The 23,743-nt window shown below is 42.5% G+C and overlaps 1 protein-coding gene across 3 annotated transcripts; it reads left to right on the top strand.

Moving 5' to 3' along the window:
- Positions 1 to 403: 403 nt before the first annotated feature.
- On the top strand, positions 404 to 20,525 carry LOC117047350 (phospholipid scramblase family member 5-like). Of its 3 annotated transcripts, XM_033150399.1 has the most exons (10): positions 404 to 431; positions 7,223 to 7,254; positions 10,708 to 10,859; positions 11,104 to 11,298; positions 14,226 to 14,268; positions 14,630 to 14,850; positions 15,925 to 16,086; positions 17,836 to 17,997; positions 20,222 to 20,304; positions 20,393 to 20,525. In XM_033150399.1, the coding sequence occupies exons 2-9, from the start codon at positions 7,242 to 7,244 to the stop codon at positions 20,258 to 20,260; spliced, it is 987 nt and encodes a 328-aa protein (XP_033006290.1). In that variant the 5' UTR covers positions 404 to 431; positions 7,223 to 7,241; the 3' UTR covers positions 20,261 to 20,304; positions 20,393 to 20,525. The 3 variants fall into 3 exon arrangements, with proteins under 3 accessions (XP_033006290.1, XP_033006292.1, XP_033006293.1); XM_033150401.1 differs by lacking the exon at positions 404 to 431 and having other exon boundaries at positions 7,011 to 7,254; positions 20,396 to 20,525; XM_033150402.1 differs by lacking the exons at positions 404 to 431; positions 11,104 to 11,298 and having other exon boundaries at positions 7,013 to 7,254; positions 20,393 to 20,519.
- The last annotated feature ends 3,218 nt before the right edge of the window (positions 20,526 to 23,743 follow it).

Genomic DNA, 23,743 nt, shown 5'->3' with positions numbered 1-23,743 from the left:
TGAAATCTATGGTTAAATTATCGTCATGACCTAGTTCTTCATTTCAGTTAATTGCTAACATAAATAGTGAATTAGCTACTGAGAAAATTTGCAATAAACTGTTAATTGTTATTTTAAAGATTTTCTACTTTATGTTTTGCAAAAACTCCTGATTTCAGTGCCAAAAAAGCAAGGCAGACTTTTTCTCCCCATGATGAACTACCCAGGACTTGCTGCACAAGCAGTGTGTGAGAGAGAGACTTGTGTAGTTGAAATGCAGCTGAAGGAGCGACTTTGACAAATGAGATTGTAAAAAAAAAGGAGAGTCAGCATAAGTGGTGTCGCATCTTTAGCTATTACTGGGCTAACCGCAGTATCTCTGCAAACGGCTCATCAGGGAGTTACTGGGGTACCAGCTGTAGCACGACACATCAGACAAACCAAAATTCAAGGTGAGTCACAAAAGCAAATGTCACATTTTTGGTACATTGATGTTTTTGACAGAAAGGTGAGGATTAGATGCAGAGAGGGGAGGTTGTTTAAGCTCTCTAGGAATAAAAGAAAGAAGCTTCCAACTTGCATGTTGATTCTTAGATTCAGTTCGTACTCTGCATTTTCAGCAGCAGAGATGCCTTTAAAATAAGATGCCTATAATGTGGCATGCGGATAGGTGACACCTCTTGAGCTAATCTTTATTTGCTTGACTCAAATATTAGTAGATTCATTCCTTCTTCCCCATGTCCTGGAAAGCCAAAGAGTTGTGTTTCCATATTGTGGTTGGGCTCACTGATGTTCATGTCTGCATGCCCAAACATTCATGATCAGGCCTTGTGAAGCAGGGTAAGTGGTGTGGGTGTTGTTGCTAGGCATGCAGATCGATCTGAGTGGAAGCTGGGGATTGGAGCAATTCCTGCTGATATGACTTAGGAATTGATGGAACGCGGGTGGCGCTGTGGGTTAAACCAGAGCCTAGGGCTTGCCGATCAGAAGGTTGGCGGTTTGAATCCCGTGACGGGGTGAGCTCCCGTTGCTCGGTCCCTGCGCCTGCCAACCTAGCAGTTCGAAAGCATGTCAAAGTGCAAGTAGATAAATAGGTACCGCCCTGGCAGGAAGGCAAATGGCATTTCTGTGCACTGCTCTGGTTCACCAGAAGCGGCTTAGTCATGCTGGCCACATGACCCAGAAGCTGTCTGTGGACAAACGCCGGCTTCCTCGGCCTATAGAGTGAGATGAGCGCCATAACCCCAGAGTTGTTCACGACTGGACTTAACAGTCGGGGTACCTTTACCTTTTAAAGCAGAGTTGTTAGGGGGAAGGAAGAACTGGGGATGCCCTCTCCCAAGCACAAGATTACACATTTTCTACACAGATATCCCTCTCAGTTTTCAGTTTTTCCTTTGGCATTGGCAAAGCAAATTGTGAACTGACAGCAAAGCTTTGCTAACTGGTCTGAACAAACCACAGTTTGCCAAGTTTGGACATGACAACAAACATGGGTGGAATGAAATGTCAGGTTAATACAGTTGTCCCACTAATGCAAGCATTTCTGCTTGCCAGATGCAACAGCCTCCCTTCTCCTCCCTATGCATGCCATTATGGAGTTCTCCCAACCCTCCAGAGCAGAACTGTGGGGGTGCAGGGGGAACATCAGGAGACAAAACAGCACTAAACTAGCAAGAGTCCTTGCACTAACCCCATGTGTTAGCTGAATCTGGCCCTATGATTCTTACAAACCAAAAATGGTGGTTTAAAATAACTTCCATTAGGAGGATGGGTAGTGTGGCTTCCCCAAAATGGCCTCGTGGGCTTACTTGGGAAGCCTAGCAGGCCAAGTTTAGCCTGTGGGCCAGAGATTCCCCATCCATGGTCCAGGCTAACAGCATTTCCTCTTGCCAACATTCATGCCTGTGGCAGAGAGGTTCCTCCAGAAGCCCTGCATCCCAGGCACCAGGAGCAAAGTCCTTCCATCTGCCATGTTCACTACGGTCTAAGGCATTGTTCCCATCTGTGAAGTTTGTGTCATTTCTGCCCTCTCTCTAGCAGTAGCTGTTGCCCTTGAAAGCTGCATCATTATCATAATCACCCAGAGCTTCTTGGATTTATTTTTTTTTGGCCTTAGTTATTTCCCCCAGCATCTCATCTTCATGATTTATAAAAATAACTAGGTGCATGGTTCTGTTATATCCCACAGATTTCAGAGGGACTCGGTTCTTTGAATGGTCCAAACCATTTAAATTAATCAAATAACAAAATAACTGATCAGTCTGTAATCAGTTCCATGAACAATGGCAAGTCATTGGCCACTGGTTCTAGCTCACTAAATATGAGATATTTGGCATGACTATAAAAGTAAATCATGGGGAAACTGAAATTATTGTCAATAAAATAATTATCTTCCACAAAAGAAAATTCAAGTAGGTTTTGAGGGGGGCTTTTTTAATAGAAGAAATATTGTAATTTATACCAAGTCATATTTTCTTGCAGAATATTATCATTTAAAGTTTTTCCCCATGTTTATTATTGTTAATAATTATCAAAGTAAATACTACTACTACTAATAATAATAATAATAATAAACTGCAACACACACACCAGCAATGTTTGGCTTGTCATTCATCAAAATCAATGCAATTATCTGCTAAGGTTACAAAGTATATAGAAATAAGTTGCCGGAACATTATTTTGTGTGTGCAAGTACAAATTGACCAAACTGCCCTTAAGAACAGAATTTGTTTCTGCAGATAAACATCCTGTGCATATTGTTCTAGTATGGAGGACTATGTGCTATGTATTAATCTCATGCTGTTTCTACTGTTTATAAGGAGCATGGGGAAAACCAGTGGGAAATTAAAAGCCATGTGGCATTCTTTGGTGACCACGAGAAAGACCCGAGGAAAAAGGAAAAGGTTCTTACACAGGGCAGCCAAGGATTTCCAGTCTGGTTAATCCAAAGGCCTATCCGATTCACCAAAGTCCTATTTAGCCAAGTATTTTGTCTCCAATGCTACCAATCCAGATTGCTCTGGAAAGTCCACAAGTAAGGCAATGGCAATAGCCTTTTCTTGTTCCAGACCTGTCTTTCTTTGAAGACAGCCATTCCATTAAATATCATGCCAGATAGCACTTGTTCCATCCTCTGTGATGCTGGCTACGCTTGTGTTTAAAAAGGATATTAATCTCACAGCCATAATAATGTTCCCCCCCTACTGAATTCCATAAATGAATTGTGTATTCTGTGCAGAACTATGGGGAACATACCCGGTAAACTGCCTTGTAGCTAGTCAGATAATTTGTTCACCCAGCCCTTGTCTGACTGACAGCAGCTTTCCGGGACTTCAGTCAGAGATCTTTTCCACCACCTGCTACCTGAATCACAGAATCATAGAACTGTAGAGTTGGAAGGGACCACAAGGATCATCTAGTCCAACCTCCTGCAATGCAGGAATCTTTTGCCCAATGTGGGTCTTGAACCCACAAAGCTGAACTACAATCACTGGCTCTACCTGAAGATGCCAGGGATTAAATATGGGACCTTCTGCATGCTCTTCAGCTGAGCAATGGTCACTTCATTCATTCATTCATTCATTCATTCATTCATTTTATTTGTATGTCACTTTCCCACCAAAAAAAAATCATGTTCAAAGTGGCTTATAACAAAAAAACACAGATGCATTTCAAACAAACACCATGCAAATAACAGCAAAACCAAAATATAATAGCATAAAGCCCACATGTCAATAATATAACAAGATTAGTTAAACGACATGTATCATCCAATAACAAAATTACAAGGGAGCTTCACAGTTTCACCTTAATCCTAGAAACACCCCTCCAACAATGTTGCTCACAGTTCCTCGCCTGCAGAAGCTTTTTGCAAGGCTTCCAAGGGCAAAGTGTGGGGGTAGCTGAAAACAATCCTCCCGTGATGCTGACACCTACAAGCAAAGCAGAGGTTCTTCCCATTGTACTTCCTGTGCTCTTGCTCACATGACAAACAGCATGCTTGATAGTAACAGAGTCCCGTGATGGGACCTGGAATCCTTTCCTATTAATACAACCATGAGCACAGAGGTCGAACCTAGTGATCAGTCCACAAATGCATAGAAATCTTCCACTTGGATTAATATTAATACATGCTTGCTTGTGGGCATCATGGTTTTACTCAGAGAACACTGTCTGCATCCCCTCTTGCTTTTTCAGGGTCACACCTAGTATGGTGGTAATGTGAGCATTAAGCAAGAAATTAAGCACATTTTGTAGGAAAGAATGAGCATCCGGTGCTGTCAAATTTTGCTTTACCAAATAATGCAAAAATATGCAATAGCTAAAATTCTTATTACTCCTTCCCATTGCCTGGCTTTCATTTTTACATTTATTTGTTTGTTGCTGGGGGAAAAGAAAAAAAGAAACCAGTTCCGAACAATCAAATGAACATTAGCCCAAATGATAACAAATCGTAGATGACACTTCACAAGAACAACACACTCTCCATTAGTAAAACATGTTTGAACTGCCAAATCTTGTAGATATAAGTATTCTGTGTCAGTGCTGAATGGTTTGATAGCTGAAAGGCCTTAGCAACAAAGCTTACCAAACTAAGCTGAAGTTCCTTGATTAATAATAAAACTAAGGTCAGATTTTGAACTGGATGTTTTGTGAAGCCTGTACAAGTTCATATACAACTTCTTGTTTGATGAGCCCACTTTATCAAAGTCACTGTGAGTGTATTCCATGGATGTCATTGCATTGTGCAGGAAGTGAAGTTCTGGGGCATTTTCCTCATTTGAGAATTTTCTTCATAAAGAAACTCCATTTAAATAAAAAATAAAAAAATGAACTCTTGCTTTATGTTGTTGTTCAGTCGTTCAGTCGTGTCCGACTCTTCGTGACCGCATGGACCAGAGCACGCCAGGCACGCCTATCCTTCACTGCCACTCGCAGTTTGGCCAAACTCATGTTAGTAGCTTCGAGAACACTGTCCAACCATCTTATCCTATGTCGTCCCCTTCTCCTTGTGCCCTCCATCTTTCCCAACATCAGGGTCTTTTCTAGGGAGTCTTCTCTTCTCATGAGGTGGCCAAAGTACTGGAGCCTCAACTTCAGGATCTGTCCTTCTAGTGAGCACTCAGGGCTGATTTCTTTGAGAATGGATAGGTTTGATCTTCTTGCAGTCCATGGGACTCTCAAGAGTCTCCTCCAGCACCATAATTCAAAAGCATCAATTCTACGGCGATCAGCCTTCTTTATGGTCCAGCTCTCACTTCCGTACATTACTACTGGGAAAACCATAGCTTTAACTATACGGACCTTTGTCGGCGAGGTTGATGTCTTTGCTTTTTAAGATGCTGTCTAGAGTTTGTCATTGCTTTCCTCCCAAGAAGCAGGCATCTTCTAATTTCATGACTGCTGTCACCATCTGCAGTGATCATGGAACCCAAGAAAGTGAATCTCTCACTGCCTCCATTTCTTTTGCTTTATACAACTTCCTTAACTCAGTTGTGTAACTACAAACGACACTGTCTTAGATATGCTGATATCCTTCCTAATCTGCAGTATACATTCTAGCTCTCTTACTCCAGTAAATCATAGAATTGTAGAGTTGGTATCCTCAAGGCTCATCTAGTCCAGCCCTTGCAATGTAGGAATCACAACTAAGAATCCCTGACAGATGGCCATATGTTAAAAGCCTCAAGTGAAAGAGAGTTCACCACCTTCCAAGGGAGTCTGTTCCACAGTTGAACAACTCTGTCTCAGCCAGCATGGCCAATGGTCAGGGGTGATGGAGGTTGCACATCCAACAACATCTGAAAGGCTGTTTCTAGCTTATCTTCTGTTACTAGTTTCAATTAATGATAATGAAACATCTTGACATGACATGACATGGGTCAGCAACATGGTCCTGCCCATACCACCCCACAAGTCGCTACTGTCTGGAGGGAAGCTGAATGGAGGCCATTCAGAAATGCTAAATATTTTGCAAACCTTTTTGTCTGTCTGCTGTTTTGGACACCTCTGAAGATATTGTAACCATATTTGCACAGTACTTCCTGAGATCAAGAACAAGTTTTCATCTATATTGGGAAACAACTGAGTGCCGTTTTGAAACTGCACTGATTTTGTTTATTTGTATGTTTCTTAGAATGGTGAATAATAAGAAAAGGAATGTGTCATCCTAAGCTAGCAGGCATCTTGTGCCAATGAGTTCAGTAGGTTAAATAAATTATGCACTGGACCTTTGAGTGCAAATGGGAGAAAGATGAATTCCATACTATTTTATGAATAATGGAAGAGGGGAGAGCTATATGAGCTTGCCATATCATCTGCAATGGGACTTCAGTTTAGATATAATGACCTTGAGAGGGAGCTAAAGGTACAAAGAGATATGAGGATAGATAACTATGAATGATAATTACTGTGGCTTTCAGTCTGCCAGGTATTACGTGACAGCCTTTTCCTGCATTGCCCTTTTTGTGGTCACTTAACAGTTGTGAATCATGCCTGTGTGATTCACCACACAGATACGATACAATCTCCATGGCAACTTGGTCACTTGAGTTAGAAATACGAGCTGGCACAACTCAAGGTTACTCTCTCCCAGGGCTTTTAGAGCTACCATTAGCTTTTTGATTTGGTCTCTTATTGTGAAGCCAGATCTCCATACTTAAATCCCATTTCCATAGCAGTTTCTTGAATTCCAGTGTGCAGGGCATTTTACCTTGGAAAAACAATTTCATTCCGTAAAGGATGACAGGAGGATGAAACCTCCCATCTTGCACATATGTGCCACATGCTTACTGTACTATTGAAAACATTTGTGTTTAGCTTTGGGTAGACATCAAGTCACCAACCATGCTTCTTTTGCTGATGCTCCTTCTGGAGGTAGACTTCTGAGATCTAAAAACAAACAACATATAGAATCAAAAGGCTGGTTTGAATTCCAGGCGAATACAGCACAGAATCGGCCAATTTAATTTCTTTATGTGCTCTGTTTATTTTTCTTGCCCGTGTGTATGTGTTGTGTGTGTGTGTACCTTGATTGCAAGCATCGTCTCCCCCTGTTGTCCATACCCATAAAATGCAGTGATCAGAAATACGAGAAAGGCGATGTGTTTCTTTGCCGTTCTTTTGTAACCTGACATGAAGTAGACAGACAACCTTCTGAAGTTTGTGCATGCTGTGCTTTTCCCCCTCCCTTGCTGTCAACAAGAAAAGCATTTTTCTTTTAACTTGGCTTCCTTTGAAGAAGTGAATCAGGCAGCTTCATGGCCTCTCAAGGTAAGTGATTATATATAACCCATAAAGGGATGTTTACTAAAAAAGGGGGTAGGGAATAAAAAAAGAAACCCACCCCTAATGGTATATAGCAATCAGCCATCTGATTAAATGGGAAAGTGACAAATCCAAGAAGTAGTAATTTCTGCTCTGACTATGCTGCAACAGAGGCAGATAAAATAGAATATCAGATATAATATAACTTCAGCGCGCATTTCTTCACGGATGTGCGATGTTGGTTGTATCCTTACAACCGGCCCTGTCTCCTTTGCATACATGCTATTTATTAAACAATAGGAAACATGGAAAGGTCGTGCTTCCATTCAAAGTTTCACATCCTTCAAGCACACTTCACTGGAGAATTATTGCGTCAGCAAGTACTGATCATTTGGAACATGGTTGACAAATCCCCACTAACAAGCGTCTGAAGGACAATTGAGTGCAATCAGACCTGAAGGGGGTAGTTCGTGCCATGTCTTCTCTTTAGTTTGAGACAGCTAACTCCTCATTAAAGGTGAAATTGCCAGCCACTGGAAAATCCTTTCAAACCGTTTCCCTTTAAAAAGAATAAAAATGAAATGTTATACTTAAAAATGAAGTCAAATTCTTCTCTCACATCTACCAACCTGTCTCTTCAAATAGCACAGGTGTTAAAAAAATTGGCACGAGGGTTCTCTGGAAGTACTAACAAGATCACACGCCAAAAAATTATACATGAAATGCTATTTTAATATGGGTAGTTTTAATTTCTGGTAATTTTTATGGCACTTCTTGCCATATGCATGCAATAAAGTGGGGTTGTAATCTGGGGGTGTGTGAATGTAGGTACTTTCTGATGCAGTAGAAAAAGTCAGTTTTCCCGTCTGTAAAATGGGGGGGGGGGAAATGCATTGTCTATTGTGAAGACAAGAGGAAAACACTGTGCAAAATTTAATGTTCTGTTTAAATGATAAGGAGTAGACTGGTGTTTAATGGAGTTAGCAAAATCATTTGGAGCAAGGTATGCCAAAAGAAAAGGAACATAAAGCATAAATCTACATCTAATCAGCAGCCAGTAGTTTAAAATATTGCAATTTATATGCTTTATCTACAGCATGGTATATTTTAAGTGTGTGGAATAGGGATCTCTTCATGTACCACCTTTGCAGATGCACAAAGTAATGTATATCACTCCTCAAATTGCCTTAGATTTCCATGAATATTAGTGCCCCTGCTGCTTGATTTTCTCTAGCTTAAGTCTGAGTGACAGGGCAGACTTCACTTTCCCCCACCAGCTCCTTCTTTAAAAATGACACCTGTACTTGGCCAATAAAACTTCACGGCATTTCAGGAAACACAAGTTTGGCCAACGACAGGATTCTGTGAGGTAAAATGATGCAGGAGAGCATATGAAATATTTATGGCCCAGTTATGCATTTTTTAAAAGCCGGATAGAAATTCAAAGGGATTCCTCCTTCTTCCTGGGGTCTCGAGCTTTTGAAGGAAAGCTGTGGCTGCAATGATAAATTAAGATCAAAATACAATTACACGATGAAACAGGCATGCTCACAATGGAAATAACGCAAAGGGGCCTCTTCTAAACCCACAACAGCCAAAACCTGTAACTTGGTGGTTTATGTCCAAATTGTAAAAGACACATCATTGTCACACAAGGTTTCTTCAGATGGGCTACCTTCCGTCTCTAAAAAGCGAGCTGAGCATGATCAGAGAAGGCAGAGATGAAGCTTCCTGTGACATGAAAGGAGATAGAAGTGAGTTGGTCAAGCCGTGAAAATAGAATGAAGCAGGACTGGCAAAGATAAAGATCCTTTACAGGGTATGCAGGTTGTATTAGGTAGGCCCCATCTGTACTATACAATTAAAGCAGTATCATACCACTTTGATGGCTCCCCCCAAAGAATTCTGGGAACTGTAGCTTGTTTAGGGTGCTGAGAGTTGTTAGGAAACCCCTATTTCCCCCAAACAGCTACAATCCTCATAATGGTTTAACAGTCAACGCCAGACCCCACCAAGTGTCCCTATTTTCCATGGGCAGTCCCAGATTTAAAGAAGCTATCGATGTTTCTGATTTGACCCCAGAATGTCCCGCTTTTCCTTAAGACACCCCTACTTTCAAGGGAGACATGTTGGAGGGTATGGAGTTATCTGACCCTCGAGCCATTGAAGGCCATTGAAGGCAGTGGCGTAGCTAGATGCTTGGTTGCCCAGGGCAGTGTGCATGCCCTGCAGCTGGGAGCTGCCCATGGGGTGGAGCAAGCTGCCCATTGGGACAGGGCGAGCCAAGGCAGGGCACGTTGCATGGAGCCTCTCTGCAACCTCCCCCTCAGCTGTAGGGCGGCTAAGGTGGTGGGCAGCGCGGAGCTTGCAGGCAGGCAGTCCGCTCGCCGCCTCCCCCTCAGGAGAGACATGTGGCTCAGGCATGCTGCATTGCTGCAGGCCCCATGGTGTGCACCTAGTGTCCCTCACAACACCTAGCTATGCCTCTGGATTAGGCAGATTCATGGAGGAGATGGCTGTCGAAGGCTACTAGCCATAAAGGCTGTGCTCTGCCTGCAGTGTTGGAGGCAGCAATGCTTCTGGTTTCTGGAAATCACTCAAGAGGAAAGTGCTCCTGCAGTGGCATAGGAAGGGGTGTGTGGTGAGTACGGGAGTTATTTTTTTCAAAAAAACAATAACATATTTTTGGCAATTTGTCACCCCCCTCAGTGATTACACACGGGGTGGTCTGCACCCACCGCACTCCCCTTCCCATGCCACTGATTGAAGCCAGCCCTGTATAGGGAATTTTTAAAATGTTTAATGCTTTGTTATGTTTTTTATATATGTTGGAAGCTGCCCAGAGTGGGTGGGGCAACCCAGTCAGATGGGTGGAGTATAAATAGTGGTGGAATAGGACATCCCTATTTTCATTGGAGAAATGTTGGAGGGTATGCAATGCCTTTCCCCAGAGAACACTGGGATTCCTAGGATTCTTTGCCTGTCTTTGACTAGTAGGGCAGAAGGCAGAGAGGCCAACGGCAGATGGAGCAAGAGCAAATGACAGGCAGAGTCAAATAACTTTTGGTTTTGTCCCCATCCTCTTCCTTGCTAAGTTCAACGAGAGCAACAGTGAGACTAAGGAGAAGGAAGTTGACTGCTGGTAGTACATCCTGGAGTGGATGTAAGTAAGAAGGCAGGCAGTTGGGGGTTGTCTGAGGTTTGTGGAGCGGTTCCCCTTTCACCCTAATGGACCAGCCTGCACTATTGACCATGCTCCCTGCTTCAGACTTCGCAGCAACAAAGCTACAATGTGGCGTGAGGTGAACTGAACAGAAGGGCATTGAAGATGTCACAGAGGGTGTGTGACCAGTGGATGTGAGTCTCACATGATGGAGGTGGAATGTCTGAATCAGGCTGTTGTTATTGACCAAACTAGGACCTATTTTCATTAAAAAACTTTATAATGTTTTCATGCAGCTATTCCAGGCCAAATTCAGAAACCAATGCAAGATCCTCTTCCCGGTTCTCCGGAGCCTCCAGCTCAAACAAAGACTTCAGAAAGTACTGTTGCCTGGAAACAAGCCCAGCCTCCTGCCGGTCTGCCTCCTGGTCTGGAATACCTCAGCCAGGTCCTGTTCCACTTCCAACTAACTTTAAGATTATATATTAGATGTGTTTGAAGGGCCCCCTTTTTAGATTTACTTCCACCTTGCCAAAATGATCTGTTGTGCCTTTATCTTTTTGTGCTTCCGTAAAATGGAGCAACAGATTATAATAATTTTCACTTTGGGATTCCCTGAGATGATCTATCTTCCCTTGAATTTACTCCACATTTCACTCCAGATCTGCTCAAAACATTTTTTCTCTCCTCAGAAGCATAACAATTCCAGATGGTGCATTCCCCCCCCCCTTTGGGGTAGTTATGAATTACCTTTGCAAGTGCCTCAGGGATGCCACACATCAACACAGCATGAACACTGTGTTGGCCGGTGTTGCTTCCTCCACTGGGGATGGAGTGGTGTTTTTGCTATTGGACAGTTCCATCCTCTGCTTGACCTTTCCTCTACAGTAGGTAACTAAACACTCACTCTCATTTCTTGGTATGATGAAGTGTCGTAGGTAGGTTGCACAGATCCATGCTAAATTTTGTTTTATTTCTTTTCTGAAATACGACTTTTTCTAGAAACATATGAGTTGCCAAACCAGGGACAGAGGAACTGTGGCTCTCCAGATTCCCATCTGCTGAAGCCAGCACAGCCAATGGTCCGGTATGATGGGAAATAAGAACTGATGGGAAATGTCCATCAATGTCTGCAGGGGCACAGATTCCACATCCCTCTCCCTGCCTCACAAACACCCCAAGACCTGGATTGCTCTTGAAACTGCAAGACTTCTGCAATCCACCTGCAGACTTTTGAGGTATAGATTGTGCCCTGCTTTTTCTCTCTCCCCAATTTTGCTGAACAGCTAGTGTGATGAAGAACTCTGAATAAATTGAAAGCTCTTGGTTGATCTAATAAAGATATTACTATCCTGTAGCTTTTGGGTTTCGCCCCTCCCCTAATGAACCAACGCTACTACCTACATTTGGGTCTTTCTGCTTGATGTTTTGAGTAGAGCAAACATTTAGGGAACTATCTTTCTTAGGTATTTTGCTGTTGTCTACCTAGTCTTGCAAAGGACCCACTTATTCCATCTGATATTCTGCTGCAGGCTCAGATTTGTAGAATGAAAGAAGTCAGCTTTGAGGTTTTCTGAAAAGCAAAACTTTTGATTTCTAGCTGGACCCTAACTCTGGTGAAATCAAATCTAAATTACAGAGCCTTAGAACTCCTGTCACACCATCACTGTACTTAGATCTGAGGCTTCTTGCCTGGAAATATCATATGTGATCAAACACTTCCAAATACTCCATGAAAATTGTTAATAGAAAGCCTGTTCAACAACAAGGGCAAGAGCTGCTTCAGAGAGCAGATTTTTAGAATTGCAATTGGAGGTTGCCCCAATTTTTCTCCTGCCTTTTCTGTATCATGAAACAGGGAGTGAACCTAGAGACAACAAAAGGCACAAACCAGCATCTTGTCAAAAGTGCTTGTTCCAAGGGCATTACTGGAAAAGGAATTGCTATTCTTTGTAACCATGTGTCTGATTCTGATGTGGTTGTTGTTGTTGTTGTTGATCAGTCATTCAGTCGTGTCCGACTCTTCGTGACCCCATGGACCAGAGCATGCCAGGCACACCTGTCTTTCACTGCCTCCCACAGTTTGGTCAGACTCATGTTGGTAGCTTCAAGAACACTGTCCAACCATCTCGTCCTCTGACACCCCCTTCTCCTTGTGCCCTCAATCTTTCCCAACATGAGGGTCTTTTCCAGGGAGTCTTCTCTTCTCATGAGGTGGCCAAAGTATTGAAGCCTCAGCTTCAGGATCAGTCCTTCCAGTGAGGACTCAGGGCTGATTTCCTTCAGAATGGATAGGTTTGATCTTCTTGCAGTCCACGGAACTCTCAAGAGTCTCCTCCAGCACCATAATTCAAAAGCATCAATACTTCAGTGATCAGTCTTCTTTATGGTTCAGCTCTCACTTCCATACATCACTACTGGGGAAACCATGGCTTCAACTATACAGACCTTTGTCGGCAAGGTGATGTCTCTGCTTTTTAAGATGCTTATCTAGGTTTGTCATTGCTTTTCTCCAAAGAAGCAAAAGTCTTTTAATTTTGTGACTGCTGTCACATCTGCAGTGATCATGGAACCCAGGAAAGTGAAATCTCTCACTGCCTCCATTTCTTCCCCTTCTATTTGCCAGGAGGTGATGGGACCAGTGGCCATGATCTTAGTTTTTTTGATGTTGAGCTTCAGACCATATTTTGCGCTCTCCTCTTTCACCCTAATTAAAAGGCTCTTTAATTCCTCCTCACTTTCTGCCATCAACGTTGTGTCATCAGCATATCTGAGGTTGTTGATATTTCTTCCATTTGACATACATCAAATTCCTTATTTTTGTGGTGTTGTTTTTTCAATGCTCATATGTCCCATATGTGGTTAGAATGGGATAGAATTTAGTTATCTCCTTCTCAGACTGTGATGAGGAATAACTTCAGGTCTTAAGGCAGGAGTGGGGAACATGCTTCAGCCTGAAGGCCACATTCCCTTCTGGGCAACATTACTGGAGTCAAGTACCAATGGTGGGCGGGGCGAGAGGCAAAAGTATATTTTAATTAGACAAGGAATGTAAATTTTCAAAGCACTTTTTAAAAGAACAGCTTGCTGGATCAGACCAGTGGCCCATCTAACCCAACACCCTACTCTCGCAATGACCAGCCAGATTCTTGTGGAAAGCCCGCAAGCAGGACAAAAGCATACGTTCCAACTTTTTCCAATGCGAAACCAGGACTTGCGTCTTCTGGGACGCACTCCGGGGCGAGTCTTGTAGACCTGCGTCTCACTCCGTCCATGAAAAACTGCTTGGGTGGGGGATGCAAGATCTTGCACAGTACCCACAAACGCACGTTTGTGTTTTGCGCACCACACAAGATTGTGTTTTCAACAAAGCGCTTTTTTAAGGGTGAGAGTGTCGTGCAAGAGCGCATGAGATTGTGGCATCCAAGATAGCCGCTGGGATCCCAGGATGTCTCATTTTTTCCCCAGGGGACTTGGAAAAGATGCATAAGTGGAAGAGCATTCTGCCCACCTGCAATTCCCAGCAGCTGGCACCCAGAAGAGGCAGAACATAGGCATCATGGACTCTGAATTTTGTTGGGGTTTTTTTAAATTAAATGCATAACGGTATTAACCGCCCAGAGGACATACTGTAGTTTAATTGGGTGCTGTATAAATGCCAGATACAAATAAATACTATATTATACTGCATCTAGTATTTTATGCAACACACTATTATTTATTAGTGTTTGATGCTGTTCAGTATGAAAATCTCCAGATATTTTCAATGTTCCACAATTCTCACGTTTTCTTATTTATTTTCATTTCTGAACAGTTGGACCAGATCATTATTCACCAGCAAGTGGAGCTTCTCCAAGGTACTGCACATTCCAGCTCAGCCATTTTTAGAAATGCCAGATCTATTTACATGTACTTCTAACCCATATCACTTTTGCTTCTGTTGACCCATCCACCTAGTCCCTCATTTTTGCACCAAAGTGCAATGTCCATTTCTACCTCTATAAAAATCACATGTAACAATATTTTGAAGACGTTCTCTCTCAAAACAACGCACCTTATAAAACATATTTTCTGTTTTTTTAATCATAATCATAATCATCTAATCCGGAAGGAATTAGCCTTGGATCAAATTCAAATGTAACGCTGCTGAATCAATACAGTCATCAAAAATATCTCTTTTTAGACTAAATGCATTTCTACCTGTTTGGCTTTATTTAGTTATACTTGGGACTGAGACCTGCAGCAAGTATGAGATTAAAAACCACCTGGGACAAAGAGTTTACTTTGCAGTGGAAGAAAATGGTTGCTTTGATCGTAACTTCTGCTCGCCACTGAGGTCTTTTACCATAAGGATTACAGACAACACAGGTCAAGAGGTGATCACAGTGAACAGACCTTTAAGGTGTAATAGCTGCTGTTTTCCATGTTACCTGCAAGAGGTTAGTCAATCCTAGTAGCAACCCATTTTATCAGTTCGCTCGTTTCCTTTACACCTGTATGCGCATTCTGATGGCGACGGTTTAGAACTGCACCTGAGTGTGCATTCATCTGAAAGACAGAACGTGCTTCAGAATAAGCATCCCATTTATTCCCTTTATATTGCATTTGACCTTATTTAAAGGAATCCTGCAGGAGGGGAATTGTGCACAGGGAATGGGTGCAGGAGACTGTGCTTTTACTGAGTGCGCTTTTTTCTTCCTCCGTGGTCTTTCAGACTGAGAAGGGGCAGCCTCACTTGCAGTTTACAGTTTCCTTTGGTGTTGGTGACTGGATTCAGGTCCAAACTAGGCATAGCTTCAATTGCATGGCTAGGAAGCACACCAGTATTCGTTCCTTCCTTTAATTATGGGCATGGGGAGGGGTGATTTGCATCGGGACCAGAGCAGGGGGCTGGGGGAGCTAACCCAGGGGTAGCCACCCCCAGGATAGCCAGATATTGCTGGACTAAGCTTCCACAATCCCTGAGTATTGGCCATGCTGGCAGAGCCTTATGGGAGTTGTAGTCCAACAGAGTGGCATAGCAACGGGGGGCGATGGGGGGCGGTGTGCTCCCTGTGCCACATCTCTGGGGGTGACAAGACTTGCGGTTTGCCGGCACCGCCATATGGACAGTGCTGGGATCCTCTGCTCATGGCTGCAGCCGCATGTAGAAGATCCTCTGTTCGCGGCTGCAGCCATGAGCAGAGGATCCCGGCACTGTCCTTATAGTGCTGGAGCACCGCCGCTGGCAACCCACTATGTACAGCACATGTGCGCCATCGCTACGTACGGCGCATGCATCGTATGTAGCGATGCTGCATATGTGCACTATGTAACGATGCCCTGCTCCCAGGTGCACATCATGTTTGCCGCTCTGGGTTCCTGAGCGGCTTCCTACGCCACTGGTCCAACAACATCTATAGGGCACCATATTGGTTGCCCCTGTGCTAACCCCGTCATTTTATTAAAACCTTCAGCAATTATCTTCAAAAGCCACTGGTTAGATTAACTTTTTTATTTTCACTGTCCAATAGTTAGAAGTTCAGTCTCCTCCTGGGACTACAGTTGGCTACGTGGTGCAGAAATGGGACCCCCTCCTGCCCAAGTTCACTATCAGGAATGAAAGCAACGAAGATGTGTTGAAGATAATTGGCCCTTGTGCAACATGCGGTTGTTTTGGAGATGTTGACTTTGAGGTACTTTTGATAGCATTGTGATTTTTTTGGGGGGGGGTGTTTTCAGTTTGCAAAATATGGGGAGAGGTGGAATGAATTAAAATGACAGCCCTCACTAAACCAATTTATTCATCTTGTGTGCTGCATTTTCAGAGGGAGGAAAAAATGCCCACGTCAAAATAATGTAATTTGTTTATTTAATGATTTTCTAGTCCACCTTTTAGGAATATAAAAGCAGCTAACAAAAGTCAGTAAAACTTCAGTCCTGTGCCTGGGAGGAAGCCCCACCGAACTCTGAACGTGCTGTAAGACACATATTTCAAATTTTTTTTAAAAAAAGACCAGTAAATTAAGAACTAAAGCAGCAGCAATTAAAATCATGAAAGCTATCAATCAAGTGCCAAGCAGAACAAAAACACATTTAAAATCTGCTTTAAAGCTATCTATGAGTATTTTTTTTAAAAAAATTCACACTTTCAAAATATTTAAACTAAGCTGACTGCAGTTTGCAGCCTTTGAATGTCACTTAAATTATTGGCTTGTGCTTCACTCCCTTATATGCCTCGTTTTCTACTGCTTCCACAAGTGGCTCTTGCAGGAGGGGATGTATGGGGGGGGGGGGTTAGTGGTAGCAACTGCACCAAGGTTCCATGGTATTCACACCAGAAATGCATTACATGATCAGTGCCATCAGCTCTGTCAATAAAAAAGAATTTTGTGCATTGATTTGAAGAAAGCAGATAGAAGGAAGTTTTTCTCCCCCCCCCTCTCTCTCTCACTAGAACTAGAATCAATGTATTTATTGTATTAAATGGCTATGTCAGTTTCAGACCAGATTAAAATGTGGTTTGTTGATTGTGGGGGTAGCCTGCGGATGGGACGGCCGGTAATGCTGGAGTCCTGTTCCCACCGCGCCGTGAAATGGGTCCGCTGGCCACAATCTGAAGGTTTTAGCTTGTGAGTTCGAATGTTGTTGCCTCAGAAATTCTCTGCGAGCGTCTGTGAGTTCCAAAAGGTTCCGGAAAATAAGAAGAACTAAACTAAATGGTGGCCAAAAACTAGATGGCCAAATAAAAGGTTTCTTAAAATGAAAATGAAATAAATACAACGGAGACTGCATTCTGGTGAAAAAGCCTACCGCTACCCTGCGTGGTTGGTTTCAGTTTCTCTTTCTATCTGTGCTTGCCACGCAACAATGATCTTACTCGGCTTGCCTCGCGCTTTCTCCACACCACAAACAGGGAGCAGCCGCTATTTATTAAGGGGTCAACCAACGTCATAACAAGCATAACAACCAATTACAGTCCTGTTATCGTGCTAAGTTTAGGCGGGAAGAAGACTAATGACCGTTACCTTATTCAAACTAAAGCACCTTTTTTAACTGCGGAAGGATCCATGCAGTGAACTGCCCGTCAGATCCTTTTTTACCTTTCCTTCCAAGGCGGAAGAATACTACAAAGTAAATATAAATAAACACAAATACCCAGGTGCAAAAGCACCTATGAAACACATTCCCACAGTTGATAAGGTTTCAATGGAGATAAAATACCTATACAGTATTGAATTTAAGCCAGACATTTAACTGAACTCCCCTTTTCTGATGTTCAGTTATACACAGCTTCTCATTTCTGAAATTCATTTGCTCTCTTAAATAGCCCCAATGTCATAGTTAACCACCACTTAATCCCATTCACCCAGGCTTCCAAATATTTGAGGAATGTTCTCCGTGCATTCCTTTCAGTTCTCATGTGTTCTTTTCCTCTCCTGCAGGTAAAAACTCTAAACGGAATGTCAACTATTGGCAAGATTTCCAAGTATTGGTCTGGATTTGTCAATAACATCTTTACCAATACAGCCAACTTTGGTATTCAGGTTCCTGTAGACCTTGACGTAAAAATCAAGGCTGTAATGATTGGTGCCTGTTTCCTCCTAGTAAGTATACCAGCAAAGGGAAAGTCCTCTCTTTCCTCAGTCCAATCCTTCTTTCCTTATGCTCATGTCTACATCTTAGAAGCAGTCCTGTGAGACTGGGCTGAACGGATACTTGAATCTGGATTTCTTGCACCTAAACCCAACACACTGTGCACCATGCCACATTTATTTAGATACTAAATACATTAAAAACATCTAAAAACCAGTCAAATATCTTCATAGCTAACCATTTCAAGGTTGCTGGGACCAGTATCTGTTAGCTATCATAGCCTGGTTGAACAGGAATGCTCTTAAATTCCCCTTGAATGCTAGTAATGGAGACAGAGACACCTCACCAAGGAGGGCATTTCATAAATGGGGAGCCGCCACCAAAAAGGCCTTGTCGTGAGTCAATGCTCTCTGGGTAGTTCCCACTAGTGGCACCACCACACACCCGGAACCTACTGAAAGCCTAAGGCAACACTCACCCGCTCTTACTATGTCGTATAATTTGCCAAGGATTTTCGTTTTCTTAAATTCAGACTTTACATCATTCTGGATAGTGTCAGGTAGTCATAGTATCCTCCGATCTAAAGAATCGTCTGAGGCAGAAGCATCTTGCTGAGGGAGGCAGAGCATTATTTGCCCTGCACCAACCTCCACATTGCCTTTGCTCTTCCTTCTGATAAGCAGCCGCAGCCCACCTGCTTAGAAGCTAGCATGGTGGCTCCAGCCCATATATTAGGCCACTTCTGATGAGTACTTGCAGTCAATTGGAGTTGGTTCTGACATGCATGTATATGTACAGTTTTGCCCTAAATGTGAACCCTTCATACATGAACACACAAGTGCCCAATCAGTGCTTGAGCTGGCAGTGGGACCATGCCACTTAGGCATGTCTCCATGTTCCACACCATGCTGCGCCAACTTCCATTTCCATGTATTGACACGGACATCTGCAAAGGGGGAGTCTTCCGGTATGTACAGGAAGGCTTCCCCTTTGTGGACATCCACCTCAATACCATCAACGTGCTCCAGTTTGAGATGAAAGCAAGGGTATAAACACATCCAACGATAAGCAAAAACACTGGCAATGTAAACTACGCATTAATCTCAAAACCAGCATAAAACAATGGATGTTGGATTCAACATAGTGATAAACAGATAGTTGCATCAGTACGAAAATTCCTCCTTGTGCAACGGAAACAATCTCCCCCTCTTCCTCCTCTGCACACCCCTTGATTCTGTTTCGGGGTAATTCCCCCAACCTTCTAGAACAGATCTGGAGGCAGTTTGGGGGCATGTGTTTGAAAATTCAACTGAAATGTAGTTGAAGTTCACCCAATTTACTTATTTGACAAAATTTATAGACTGCTTAATTAATAAATAAATAAATAAATAAATCTCTAAGCAAGTTACATAAAGTATAGATATAGGCCAGCTAACAACCCTCATGTATTCTCCATAAAACATTGAAAGCTTTAGATAAAAGACATGTTTTTAAAACGTTGCTTTAAAAAAAAGGTAAAGGACCCCTGGGCGGTTAAGTCCAGTCAAAGGCGACTATGGGGTTGCAGTGCTCATCTCGCTTTGCAGGCCGAGGGAGCTGGCATTTGTCCACAGACAGCTTTCCGGGTCATGTGGCCAGCATGACTAAACCACTTCTGGCGCAACAGAACACCATGACGGAAGCCAGAATGCACGGAAATGCCGTTTACCTTCCCGCCACAGTGGTACCTATTTATCTACTTACACTGGTGTGCTTTCAAACTGCTAGGTTGGCAGGAGCTGGGACAGAGTAACGGGAGCTCACCCCGTCATGGGGATTCGAACTGCCGACCTTCTGATCGCCAAGCCCAAGAGGCTCAGCGGTTTGTCCAATTGCTTTCACTGACCACTCCTGAAACAAGCCCCCTGATCTAGATCTTAAGGTACAGGGAGGACCATATGAGTGCAGATGGTACCAAACCATTCGGCACTTTAAAGGTAAAAGCTAACTGGCATGTTATAAAAATTGTAAAGGTGCCTAATGATTCAGTAGTTATCCTAACCCTTTAGTCCGACAAGGCAAGAAATAAAATTATCTTCATACTTTAAAGCCGTCTGATTTCTTCTGATGCAAAACTGTCTTTCCTCAGAAGAACTGCTTTAAAAAGGCTTTAATGAAACCCTACAAGCCAGCTTTTTGATATTAATTGTTGCCTTTTTGTATCTTCCTCATCATTCACAGTTTATTTATTTGTAGGACTTAATGTTCTTTGAGAACTCCTTGGATGGATTGTAACAAGGAAGATGATAGGAACAATAAAATATGCAAACTACAGTTCAGTAAGTAAGAACGAAACATAAATTGGTCGCCTTTGCTTTGAAGACTTATACATAAGACACTTTCTAATTCTTTTTCATTTTCTTCCAGCAGTCCCTTGAGCTCCGGATATTACTTTTGAACTGTACAATCCTATGTTTTGTTTTGGGGGGATTTTTTGTAAGAAGAAAAAAAAGCGGGGGAGGCAATGACCAATGTTTATTAAACTATAAGTTACGTAAATAATTGTTTTTCTCATTTTTATTGTGTCGATGATTGCTAAATATACAGTTTACAGAGAGAGAGAGAGGGTGCGCACACTCAACATTGCTTTGGAGTATTGCAGTTCTCTTTGGACTCGTTTGATGTCTTTGCGTCAGAAAGCATGAAAGATTAGAACTAAGACTTGCAGTGCCACTGATGAAAAGTCTTTACTTACAGAGCCCTTTGAAGTTTGGGAAACGCTGGCCCCAGCTATTAGCTGAAAAGGAAAAAGCGAAAGAACGAGGTTTATTATTATATCCCAAAAAGCTTTCAGTTTTAGAGTTCAATTAACAGTAACTAACAGAGACATCATCCACTGGGAAAGCTAAAGAGAGATGTCTGAAGGGAGGTGTATGGGTGATGGTGTTAATTGTTCAGATTTAAGAGGTACTTAAACAACATAGTTAAAATTTATAGGCTCACTGATGGCAATTGTCTGTTTCCTGCAACAGGTGATGTATCAGAACATACCAAGCCAAATCTTTTGAAATGCATACGGCCGTGATTAATTTTAAAGCTGCGAGTCTGAAATAAGCTTCCACTTGCATTCATGGGCTATCTGCACGTGATATTTATGGCTGGATTAGGCCCTCTGAAGTTAGGGGGGGCATCTCTTCCCTCATTATGAAAGAGGTTAGTTATGGTTAATGGCTAGCTGGGCTTCACCTTACAGATTTTCTTCCAATGGCTATGGCAAGGGCATTAAAGTTTTGCTAAAGGAGAATAAGGAGATTGCAGAAAAGCTGAGTAATAATAATATAACAATAACAATCAGTGCTTTTAAAAAAAAATATTTAGGGGTACTCTCATTAAACGCTCGCTTCCATCTGAGACTCAGGGAACACCTTGACAGGAAATGAGTCTGCCATCAGGGGTAGCAATGGAACTGACAATTCACTGTGCTAGAGAATAATTTATTTTTATTAGTTTCTTCTCCTGTTAGATTCACAAAATGTTTAGGTGTACGCGTACCCCAGAAAAAAGCACTGATGATAATAATAATTTATTATTTATACCCCGCCCATTTGACTAGGTAAATTCCTTACAGGTAAATGCCTGCCTCCAGGAAGATTGAACTGCAGGTGATTTGAGGGGAGGTCTTCTATATAGGTGATTTGAGGGGAGGTCTTCTATATAGGTGATTTGAGGGGAGGTCTTCTATATATGAGGCTCGAGTACTTTAAAAAAAGTCTCTCTTGTTATTGAATTAGGGATGGGCAAATTGGTCAAATATGGTTTCTCTCGGTCTCTCAATTTTCCAATCTTGTTCAGTTCTCCACATTTCCACATCATTTTGATTTAAAAAAGAAAGAAAAAAAAGTGCTCATGAAAATCATTTCAGTGAAAATTTCTCTTCGTATGACATATATCCACAGATACATATATATTGGCAGGGAACTTCCCTGATACACACATTTTTGCACTTCCCTAATGTAATGTATTTTGTATGGTATTTTCAATGGTATGTGCATTTTTATGTATACGTGTGTGTGTGTGTGTGTGTGTATGCATTTCTGGATGCATTACTTGACTGGAGAACTGCATTACAAAATTCACATCTGTACGAATTTCAGAGGCTGAATTTCACTTCCCATTTTGTTTCAGAAAGGTGAACTACACCAAATTTCTCCCCCAGCCCTACCTAGACTAAATAGCACACTGCTGATAAAGAGACTACCCAGATAAAGGCCTCAGAAGATTTTAAATATGTATAAAAATATCGGATATGGTTTGAATGCCAAGTAAATCTGGTCCCATCACCTCAAAATTTAAAATGCAGCTAGAAACAGTATGACTGACATTTTCAACAAAATTCAGAAAAAAGCCTTAAAATAGTCAAGGCATTTATTTATTTATTTATTTATTTATTTATTTATTTAACAATGACTTCTGAAAACATGATGGAGAATTGTCCTTGCAAATAAACACACAGAAACAACCCAAAGGTTCAAAGCTATAACCATATGCTTATCTAACAGTGTGGTGTGCATTTCTGAGCATGACCACCAGGCGGCAGCTTACCTTCATGACTGCAATATTGTCTATGTCTGTACACTTGGATCTCTGCTAGCAGTGTTAAGAAACAGCAGCAAAAACCCAGTGTCAACCTAAATTTGGTTCTTATTAATATGGGGTCCCAGATTCATACAAAGCTGGTGGGGAAATGTGGAAATTGTTTTGTCGCTGCTTTATATTGAAATTTTGGCATAGGTTTTGGAGTCTCTGAAAAGCTCTTCCTTGTTCATCAAGTTATCACCGTGTATACCTGACCTTTGCGCAATTCCACTGTTTGCTGAAGAAAAGGAGATCCAGCCAACAGTTAGCCAAGTGACCCTAGCCTTCTCCTAATGCAGTGCTTAGACACAGAACATTTGCTACGATAGCTGATGAAAGTCCTTTTCCGGAGCCAACTAGTTGCATGTAATTCTGCAACACAGCAACAGTCTCAAAGAAGAGAAGAGGACAGAAAAGTAGAGTAAGGGGAGGGGAACCAATAAATGAACACATAGAGCTGTGATAGCTTATGAGGAGGAGGAGGAGGAGTTTGGATTTGATATCCCACTTTATCATTACCCGAAGGAGTCTCAAAGTGGCTAATATTCTCCTTTCCCTTCCTCCCCCACAACAAACACTCTGTGAGGTGAGTGGGGCTGAGAGACTTCAAAGAAGTGTGACTAGCCCAAGGTCACCCAGCAGCTGCATGTGGAGGAGCGGAGACGCGAACCCGTTTCACCAGATTACAAGTCTACCGCTCTTAACCACTACACCACACTGGCTCTTATGACTGCTCTAGATCAGGGATGGGGGAACCTGTGGCCCCCTAGATATTGTTGAACTGCAATTCCCATCGGCCTCAGACAGCATGGCCAAGGGTCGGGGTGAGAGGAGCTGGAGTCCAGCCCCTTTTTAGGGCTTATGCCAGTTTAAGATGCAGAATGAGGGGAGTCTATGCCAGCGTAGCCTCCCAGCTCAGCCACTAAGTGCACTAAGTATGTGTACGTGGTATGTACTGTAGCTGATTCTCCTCTGAAGATGGCTAAACAAATCATTCCCCCCCCCATCCCTCCATGGACACTGTGGAAATATGGACTGGGTAACTGGAGGCCCTGCGGTTTCTATAGTATCCCTGCAGTACAGAAAAGAGTGTTTGAGCTGACCGGCTGGGGGTGGTTGGCAAAGGGAAATGTCCAGGTGACT

The sequence above is a fragment of the Lacerta agilis genome, chromosome 5 (assembly GCF_009819535.1).
Source record: "Lacerta agilis isolate rLacAgi1 chromosome 5, rLacAgi1.pri, whole genome shotgun sequence".
NCBI lineage: Eukaryota > Metazoa > Chordata > Lepidosauria > Squamata > Lacertidae > Lacerta > Lacerta agilis.
The sequence above is the reverse complement of the archived record's forward strand: the minus strand, read 5'-3'. Positions and strand labels throughout refer to the sequence as shown.

What these genes read in the sequence shown, in the direction of transcription:
- LOC117047350 (XM_033150399.1), top strand. An exon ending in TTCCATGTTACCTGCAAGAG is followed by an intron (nt 14,851 to 15,924) that starts GTTAGTCAATCC and finishes ACTGTCCAATAG; the next exon opens with TTAGAAGTTCAGTCTCCTCC. An exon ending in TTGGTGCCTGTTTCCTCCTA is followed by an intron (nt 17,998 to 20,221) that starts GTAAGTATACCA and finishes ATTTATTTGTAG; the next exon opens with GACTTAATGTTCTTTGAGAA.